At 43.6% G+C, this 10476-nt stretch overlaps 1 protein-coding gene across 2 annotated transcripts in view; it reads right to left on the bottom strand.

The window, feature by feature from the left end:
- The window catches only part of PTK2B (protein tyrosine kinase 2 beta), a 109540-nt gene extending 99620 nt beyond the window's left edge, over positions 1-9920 (bottom strand). For both annotated transcript variants that reach the window (XM_006884864.1, XM_006884865.1), the window contains exon 1: positions 9675-9920. In XM_006884864.1, the coding sequence (XP_006884926.1) occupies positions 9675-9878 (204 nt within the window). In that variant the 5' untranslated portion in view covers positions 9879-9920. The remainder of the gene's footprint in view (positions 1-9674) is intronic.
- Between the last annotated feature and the right edge of the window lie 556 nt (positions 9921-10476).

Raw genomic sequence — 10476 nt, 5'->3', positions numbered from 1 at the left:
TGCCAAAGGGGCCCTTTAGAGTAGTGAGAGAAAATCTTCACCCTGAAACCTACAGCATCCCTTTTCAGCAGGAAGTAGCTAAGAGAATACGCCGTCCCCTTTTCCTTATGAATCATGGTGAAGTCTCTCTCAGGGAGGAGTGATAGGGAATGGCAAAGGACACACCGACAAAGGTGATTAATCAGAATGGCTTTGACAAGCACTGTGGCAATTGAACAATTAAAGCAGACTTTCAAGGGGGCAAAAAAGAGGAATGAACTGGGGAGGAGGGTAGAGAAAATAGTGCAACAATGAATGAATGGAAACCCAAAATCTCTGTAAATGTTCATTAAAATGAATAAAATTTAATTAAGAAAAAACAACAACAAAAGGCCTCACCATTGGACCAACTGACAACATAATGATAGATGAGAAAAGTTGTTAATAATTTTATTTTACTGGATTCACAATCAATGCCCATGACAGCAACAGTTAAGAAATCAAGAGACGTATTGGATTGGGCAAATCTGCTGTCAAAGACCTCTTTAAAGTGCTAAAGAGCAGGATGTCAGTTTAAGGACTAAAGTGTACCTGATCCAAGTAAGTGTAATTTCAATTGCTTTATATGTATCTGAGAGTTGGACAATGAGTAAGAATCAGTGAAGAAGAATTGATACATTTTAATTTTTTTTTATTGACAAGGAATATTTAATATTGAACAGTCAAAAGAACAAACAACTCTGTCTTGGAGGAAATGGAGCCAGAATGCTTCTTAATGGCAAAGATGGTAGGACTTAAGCTCACATACTTTGGGAATGTTGTCAGGAGGGGCCGGTCTTTGGAAAAAGACATTATTATGGAAAAGATAGAGAGCCAGTGAGAGAGAGAGGCAGACTCTGCAGGAGGTGGATTAGCACAGTGACTACAATAGGTTTAAGCCTGGCAGAGATCCTGATGGTTGTACAGGAGAGAGAGGGCAACACTCTCCTCTGCTGTTCATAGTTCTGGTCACTGTGAGTCACGGTTGACTCAAACGCATCTAACAACAACAACAGTATCTATTTCATAGGCTTCTTCAGGAATTAAATAAGAGGATGCACATAAAGTGCTTTCAAAAGTGTAGCTGGTATCATCACTGTCTCCATGGCTACACCCGAGCCTAAGCTGCCATTATCTTTCATCGAAATCATTTCAATAACCACCGAACAGCTCCCCTCATCCATCCTGATTCCCTCCAATTTATTTTTCACTAGACAAACAGAGGTATCTTTAACCAACATAATTTCCTATCACTCATGTTTAAAACTTAACAGTAGCTTCGCACAAAGGATGGGGTAAAGCCTATAACCTTGAACGTGGTTTGAACAAGGCAACTTCGGGCCACTTAGTATATTATTGACTCTTATTCTCAAATCTGCCATATACATCCCCCCAATTTAGAACGTTCATGTATGCTGCTCCCTCTGCATGGGGTACTTACTGTTCCTTTAACCTTTCCCTCTATGCTCCTGGCCAAATCTATTTGAAATGATATTTATATTTCACTGTCATGGTTCCCTGTTCACTCCCCAGTCCAATGCACAAAGGTTTCTGCCCTCAGCTGCAGCAATGCCTCAGGAAAAGGCTCTCAGTGGCATCTGTGTGGAAGACAACTAACTTGCTTCTTCTTTTTTTTAAATTTAAATAAAATTTTATTTTATGATACACAAATTCATGAAACGTTCCATACTTTTAAACATTCTTCTAGGTCGTATAGTCCTGGTGTGTCCACTTGCCATGCAGAGGTAACTAGTGGTTGCTATGTGGTTGAACACCGTGACACTGATGTGTCAAATGCAATAACGGCTACCCATGGTGGACAGTGTTTGGTCGAGCTCCCTGACTAAAACAAGCTTGGAAGCAGAAGTGGCATCCACTTCTGTAATAGCTTGCCTCCGAAAACCCTATGAACCTGGACAAAGAACGAAAGTTATACAAGTCTTGAGGACTTTTGTTCATAGGGTTGCTATGAGTTGCCCATGACTCAACAGCACTTAAAAACAACATACTGGTTTATTTATAAAGTTCATATACATTGGTTTTCACACTAGATCTTTCCCATTTCCTTTACCCACCCCTCCCCCCACCCATCAAATTGTTGGACCCTACGATTAACCCTGTCTCACCCCCCTCCACCCACCTTCACCCCTCCCTGCCCATCCTCACTGCCCTGCCCATCCTCACCCCTCTGCTCCCTCCCTTAGATCCTCATACACGTTCTACAATGTTCTTATACAGTATTTGTCCTTTTGGGACTGATTTATCACGCAGCATAATGCTCTCTAGTCCCTCCCGAGTTAGGTAGTAATTTACAAAACTATCACTTCTGTGTGCTGCGTAGTATTCCATCATGTGAATGTACCATGATTTCTCAATCTATTCCATTGTGGTTGGACATCAGGGCTGTTTCCATGCTCCTGTGATGGTGAATAATGCTGCTATAAACATTGGTGCACAAGTCTCCATTTGTGCCCAGTTTTCATTTTCTTGGGGTATAGTCCAAGCAGTGGAATAGTTGGGTCACATGGAATTCACTTGCTTCTATCCCTTTTGTCACTCTAACCTGTTGATCATTTGCTGCAAGCTTTCTCTGCCTTGGGCTCCTTTAACTTTTCCTTCTTGGGACTCTTATTTCTTTTCATGAGGTTTTCCCCCCTTCATTTGACCTTCTCTCTCTACCTATTGAAGCTGGTTTACCCATGTTCCTAAATGGAACTCTTTTCTCTCCTCTACCCTCATTTTCCCTGGATGATCTCATTGATTTAATATCTCTAGGTTTCTTTTCCGACAGTGTGAAAATTATCAAACAGTATCATTAATATCACATGCAAGCAAGATTCTGCTGAAGATTTCCCAAAAATAACTGGAACAGCGCATCAAAAGAGAACTGCCAGTTTAGAAGAGGCCATTGTATTAGGGATATTGTAGCTAATGTTGGATGGATCTTGGCAGAAAGTAGGGCATACTAGAGGAATGTCTATCTGTGTTTCATTGACTATGCAAAGATGTTTCACTGTGTGGACCACAACAAATTGTGGCTGACTGAGAAGAATGGGAATCCCAGAACACGTGGTTGTGCTAATGAGAAACCTATACTTGGACCAGGAGGCAGTCATCAGGACAGAGCAAGGAAACACTGCATGGTTCAAAATTGGGAAAGGCGTACGCCAGGGATGCATCTTATCACCATATATTTTCAATCTATACATAGAACAGATTATCCAGGAGGCTGGGCTCTATGAGGAGAAATGTGGCATCAGGACTGGAGGAAGTCTCACCAACAACCTGCGTTATGCAGACGACACAACCCTGCTTGCTGAAACTAAGGAGGACCTGAAGCACTTGCTGCAGAGGGTCAAGGACTGCAGCCTTCAATATGGATTAAAGCTCAATATCAAGGAAACAAAGATACTTACCACTGGGTCAATTGACAGCACTGAGATGCATGGTGAAGAGATTGAGATTGTTAACAGCTTTAGTTTGCTTGGCTCCACAATCAACACTCTTGGCCCTAGTAGCCAGGAAATTAAAAGACCTATTGCATTGGGAAAGTCTCCTGTCAGAGAACTCTCCTGAGTACTAAAGAGCAATGGTGTCACTCTGGAGACTAAGGTGCACCAGATACAGGCCATGTTCTTTGCAATCACTTGCTGTGCATCAGAGAGCTGGATAATGACTAGGGATGATAGAAGGAGAATTAATTGATGCCTTTGAGCTGTGGTGTTAGAGGAGAGTATTGAATATACCATGGACTGCTAAGAGAATAAACATGTTCATCCTGGAGAGGATTAAACCAGGCTGCTCCTTGAAAGCAAGGATTCTGAAGCTTCATCTGACATACTTTGGACATGTTGCAAGGAGGGACCAGTCCTTGGAGAGAAACGTCATGCTGGGGAGGTAGAGGGACAGTGCAGGAGAGGAAAACCCTCTATGAGGTTGATTGATTCAGTGACTGGGTAATGGGAGTAGATGTGTCAGAGACAGATTGGCACCGGACAGAGTTGGGTTTAGGGCTGTTGTACATAGGGTCGCTATGAGTCTCAGACAACTCGACGGCACATAACAACAACAACAGCAACAAGGTCCCTTTTCAGTGAAAAATCATCAGAGAAGCAAAGTCAGAGGAGCTCAAGGCAGAGAAAACTTGGTGGCAAGCTTCCACTCCTACATTCTAGATGCCTTGTCCTCCAAAGAAATGCTTCAGAAACCACACACATACATCCATGCAAAGCTGAAATCTCACAAATATGTTTCCTCTGTCTGTATCTAAATTAATAACATCAGCACCTATTCAGTTGCCCCAGCAAACTCTGGATTACACCTGTCTCTCCCCTTTTTCTGCCTTTCTAGGGGCCCTGGTGGCACAAAGTTAAACACCCAGCTGAGAGCTACTAAAAGGTCGGTGGAGTGGACCCATGCAGCACCTTTGCAGGAGAAAAGATCTAGTGACCCGCTCCGGTAAAGACTAATACAGCTTAGAGAACCCTAAGATAGGGCTGTTCTGACACATACAGATGCTGAGTCAGAATCTACTCAACAGCTCAAAGCAACACCATAGCTTGTCAATGATCAAACTCTTTTGACTCTGCCTTTGTAGAGACACTGAACCCTACTGACTTATCTCTGTGCCAACGGCCACTCTCTTAGTTCAGGCTCCTGTCGTTTCTCGCCTGCATTATTGCCAGAGCTCCCTAACCTAGCTCTTACTCCCAGTCCTTGCTCGCTGGAATCTTTGTTTGCACTCTCTCAGAGTTTAGAGAAACAGCTCCCCGAGTAGGTTTTTCCAGAGAGCTAGCGTTTCAGCTTTAGGCAAATAAGAAATTACTTACTTAAGAAAATACCACTTCTGTGACCCATTCTTAGCCATCTTCCAGACAGTGCAACACATTCAAGGCTCTGAGAGGTTCTATTGCAAAAGGAATCTTGTCAAAATTGTTCAACCGTGTTCTCAAACTTCTTTGATTATAAAACTCCTTTGCTGCAGACTTTCAAACTTTTTTTCCTGAACACTATATGGTGTTTTAAAATTTTTTTTTTCAGAATACTATATGCTTTGTTGTGCAAAGAGAGCAAGGGAAAACTGCCTGATTTAAAATTAATAAGAATGTGCATCAAGGGTGTATCTTTTCTCCATACCTATTCAATCTGTATGCTAAAAAAATATTTGATAAGCTGGACTCTATGAGGAGGAATGTGGCATGAGGATCGGAGGAAGACTAATCAATAACCTTCACTACACAGATGACACAACTTTGCTTACTAAAAGTGAGGAGGACTTGAAGCGCTTATTGCAAATATCAAAGCAGCCTTTAGTATGGATTGCATCTCAATGTCAAGAAAAATTCAAATTCTCACTACTATACAGATAAGCAACATCATGAGATGGAGAAAAGATTGAAGCTGTCAGTAATATCTTATTTGGATGCACAATTACTATACTAAGGATGACAGAAGAAGAATCCATGCCTTTTGAGTTGTGGTGCTGGAAGAGTGTGGAACATACCATGGACCACCACCAAGAGAACAAACAGGTCTGTTTTGGAGAGGGTGAAACTAAGATTCTTCATGGAGACTAGGATTTTGAAGTTTTGTCTCACATACTTTGGGCATGTGGCCAGCGGGGACTGGTCCTTGGAGAAGGACATCATGCTTGGAAGGCTGGTGGTGGGCAGTACAGGAGAGGAAGCCCCTGGATAAGATGAATTGATATAGTAACTAGGGTAATGGGGATAGGTGTGTCAGAGTCAGTGAGATTGGCTCAGGACAGGGCAGGCTTCAAAGCTTTTGTACACAGGGTCGCTAAGAGTTGCAGGTGACTCAGCAGCACATAACAGCAACAACAACAACAACAACCAGTAGTCAGGATATCAGGAGATGTATTGTACTGGGCAAGTCCGTAGTCAGGGACCTTTCCAAATTACTAAGGTGCAATGAGGTCAATTTGAGGACCAAAAGTGTGCCTAATTCAGGGCATGGTCTTTTCAATCACTTGCTATGTATCTGACAATGCTGGACAATGAATAAGGTTGACAGAAGAAAAACTGATATCTTTGAACTGTGGTATTAGAGGAGAGTGCTGAATATCCAATGGACTTCCAAAAGAACAAACAGATGTGTCTTGGAGAAGGTACAGCTGGCCAGAGTGCTCCTTGGAGGCAAAGATGATGAAGCTTCATCTCATATACTTTGGGAATATTGATAGGAGAGGCTATTCCTTGGAGAGGAACTTCATGCTGGGGAAGGTGGAGAGACAGTCAAAGTGAGGAAGAGCCTCAAACTAGATGGATGGACACAGAGACTGCAGCAACGGGCTCTGTCAAGGATGGTGAGGATGACACATGACAGGACAGAGTTCAGTCTGTTGTTCATAGGGTCACCATTAATCATACTTGACTCGTAGCACCTAACAACAACAACAATATACGCTATTTTAAAACATAAAATTGATCACCTTATCTCTCTATTTAAAAGTGAGACAGATAAGTGGATTTAAAAAAAAAAACCACCACAACTAACCCAACACAATTAAAACTTTATTCAGGAGAAACCAGAAACCCTTGGAGACACCTGAGCAGGAAAGTGGCCTATTATCAATAGCTTCCAGTTATTGAGCCCCTACCATATGTCAGATACATCTCGTCTCTCACCATGTTTACAGAACATTGTAGGGAAGACAATCCCCACACGAGAAGACTAGCACTCAGTTGATTACACTTTGGGTCCAAAGTTACACACTCAGTAATGACGAAGCAATGTTTGGCTTTAAAGTCAAGGTAGCTATAAGATCCATTGCTGTCTAGTTGATTCTGCCTCACACTAAGCCCGTATGATAAGGGAGAATTGCTCCATGGAATAAGATGCAAGTAAAAGATGTTGGAGAGGATGTAGAGAGAAAGGAACTCTTATACATTGGTGGTGGGATTGTAAATATGGTACAGCTATTCTGGAAGGCAGTTTGGCACTTCCTCAAAAAGCTAAACATAGAAATTACATATGACCCAGCTATTCCACTTCTTGGAATATTCCCTGAGAATATGAGAACTGAGGCACAAACTGAGATTTGCACACCAATGTTCATAACAGCATTATTCACCATGGCAAGAACATGGATACAGCCCAGATGTCCAACCACAAAGAAATGGATTGAGAAATTATGATACATTCACACAATGGAATACTATGCAATACGCAGGAGTAATAACTTTGTAAATTATTACCTAACTGGAGAGCATTATGCTGAGTGAACTAACTCAGTCCCACAAGGATAAATATTGTATAAGACCGATATTGTAGAATGAGTATAAGGATCCAGGAGGGGTGGGAGAAGCTGAAAACAGAGGGATGTGGATGTGCAGGGGGAAGAGGGGATTAATTATTGGATTGTATGATTTGTTGAGTGGGAGGGTGAGGGAAATTGAAAGAATTTGTTCAAATTTGTATTAGAATTTTGTAAATAAACTAATAAAAAATAAATAGTCCATTACTTAAAAAAGAAATTTAAAAAAAGAAGTGTTGCAATCTCAAAGGGACGTGGTTTAAATCCACCAGCTGCTCCATGGGAGACAGATGAGCAATCTCTTCTCCTGTCATTTACTACCTCTGAAAACCCACTAGAGGGTCAGCTTTGGGTTAATTCTGACTCAACAGTGCACAACAAAAAACACACCAATCTTACAAAAGCAGCTAGCCACAGCTTTCCTCATGGATCAGCTAGTAGGTTCAAACTGACAAACAGAGTTCCCTGACAACTTAAAACACAACCACTTTGAGTTCTGACACTCTGGAGGTAGGAAGATTGGAAGACTTGGACAGACACCTCTTTCTTCTTTGGTCTTCTCCACCTTGGACCCCTATCCCTCTAGATAACGCCTCCAATAACATCTTTATAGACTGGGGTCTCATTGCTGCTTCTGTAGGCCCATTACACATTTCCTCCTTAAAACACCCAGCAGGATATCAGACAGTTCCAGGAAAGCCTCTCCCTTCTTAAAAACTGTGTATTTTCCCCTAGTGCCTACTCAAGTCCAAATCTCTCCATTCTAGACTCTCCAGTATCTGCGATCAACTTTCCCTTCTAGTCTTGACTTCAGATACTTTTTTAAAAGTGTACTCATGCTCCAGCCAAGCCAAACTACGCTGTGTTTGCCAGCCTTCCTGTCTTTGTTCATGATGTTTCCTTTGCTTGGGAAGCCCACTCTCTCCCTGGTGCTCCTGCTTTAAATTCTGCCTGTCCCTCAGAGTCAATCTCCACTTCCAACTCCACTGAGCATGACTTACAAAGGGCAGTGAGAGAAAGTACCCCTCAAATCAGTTAATTATCTCCAGAAAATTATACTAGTAAAATGGAAACTGCCGATGTATGGTATCAGCGATCTTTAAAACAAAAGATGTACCCAAAGGAAAAGTAAAGAAGTGGAGTATTAAAAAGACAGGAGACAAGAAAACATCCTTCCGGAACAAGGTGGTCAGGACTTAACCTCAGCGCACATGTGTGTGTACATAACAGATATCTTAAGATGAGCTTGCAAAGCCCTAATTAAATCAGGCACAGGAAACAGAGGCAGTTAAGCTACCCATAATCAATTCTAATAACTGGCCAAGACAGTGACTTAACCAATTACACTTTGCTCTGCGTACAAAGCACAGTGGTGCTGGAACAGAAGGAAGTTCAGGGTGCTGTGGCCTAGTCTGCTCTCCAGGTGAGACAGTCTCTGAGTCTGGGGACACTGACTTTTAGGACTCCAGAGACAAAGATATTTCATCCAGTTTTCTCAGATCCGATTAAAGGTCCCCAATGTCTCCTGCTCCCTTTGCTTACCTTACAAACTTACCAAGTGGCCTTCGGAGAACCAATCTGGTTCTCCTTTACATCATTAGAAAGGAGTGTTCTGGGCCATGGAAAGAGAAACCCCCTAGTGTGTAAACTCTGGGGGGCTGCTGAGAGGATCTAGGGAGATGAGGTGTGCAGAAATGCTCTCAGGCCAGCATGGTTATTGATCATTCAATAAACACATAGGATGAAAATCAGTCCCTATACTCAAACTCTGCTTTTAGTGGCAGCGTCTTATAAATTCGGTTATGGCGGTTTCCTGGTACCTATATGTCTTCTAAAGATGAGTACTGGAGCCTGCAAAGCAGATTCCTTGATCCTGGATGGGAATGAACCAACTGAGGGGCTGCTTCAGGTAAGGCCTTGGGCCTACTGACCTCATCTTCACTCTCTAAAAGCATCTTCAGTTCTGTCCTTTAGATATGCAGTACACACCTTATACCGTTTCTGCTCTGTTTTTTATGCAATCACCAGTATGTCTAATTCCACTTTCATCAGAGCATTAGTTCTTTGAGGGCACAGCCTTTTAAAGCCCCTTTCAGAGACTCGAACACTGTAAATTGTTAATGAATTCTATCAAAGACCAAACAAATGACCCAGGGGTTCATCTCAAGGCTGGGAAACTGGCCTCAATGGCAACCAGGGAGTGGGGGAGGGAGGGGATATATGAGCTGGGAGCATCTGTCCTGATGCCCCCTCAACTCCGCATCCCCATCCCACCCGGTGACTCCAGGTAGATCAGCCAGGCTGATGGAGGGCTGCTCAGCTGTCCAGGACAGAGAGTGAGAGACAGACAAACGGATGGCGCAGGCACTTCCGCACTTACCCGGATCTCTGTCTGTACCGTGCATTTGACCAGCTTGAAGTTCTTCCCAGGATTGAAACTGTTGCTATAGAAGCAGACTTTGAGGATCCGCACGTCTTCCTTTTCCACATCCACTGGCACCACCACCATGGGCTCTGGGGGGCCTTCGGGCCGGCGTAATGTGCCCACCTTCACTCGGCTCAGGGGCTCGGACACCCCAGACATCCTCTCAGACAGCAGCTAGGACCAGCACATCGCCGTGGAGGCCTGTGGAGACAGCAGAAGCACAGCCCTGACGTGAGCGTCCCTGTGGGCTCACATGCCTCATCCCACAAGAGCAGCATCCACCAAGCTCTGAGACCCACACGTGCTACAAGCGCCCATGTTCCCGGAAGTGCCCCTTACAGGCATCCTGCTGTCAACAGAAGCGGAGGCATAAAGCAAGCAGTCTGAATACACACTCAGGTACAGAGTCAGAACTTTGCGGTGCCATCTCTCCTCTAGAAGCCACCTCTCTCCATCACATTCACCCTCCCACACTGCGCTCCTGGGCAAGGGGCCCACATTTAGCAAAAGCAGCTGTGAGAGGAGGCGGTTACAGCATGGCTCCAAGGCACAGCTGAGCAGAAAAAAAAATGGAGAGTGAGATCGGAGAAAATAGCAGGAGAGAAACAGGGACAAGAGGAGGAAAGCCAAGGAGAAGCAGAATTTGAGAATGGCTGAAACCCCAGGGAACTGGAATGGAGAAGGCAAGGCCCAGGCGGGGGCAGCCTACTCTCCTGATCTCTTTGTCTTCAGCCTCGGGTTCCAGCCTCTGTGTCCC

The sequence above is a fragment of the Elephantulus edwardii genome, unplaced genomic scaffold, assembly GCF_000299155.1.
Source record: "Elephantulus edwardii isolate Elephantulus edwardi_28Jun2011 unplaced genomic scaffold, EleEdw1.0 scaffold00038, whole genome shotgun sequence".
NCBI classification, from domain to species: domain Eukaryota; kingdom Metazoa; phylum Chordata; class Mammalia; order Macroscelidea; family Macroscelididae; genus Elephantulus; species Elephantulus edwardii.
The sequence above is the reverse complement of the archived record's forward strand: the minus strand, read 5'-3'. Positions and strand labels throughout refer to the sequence as shown.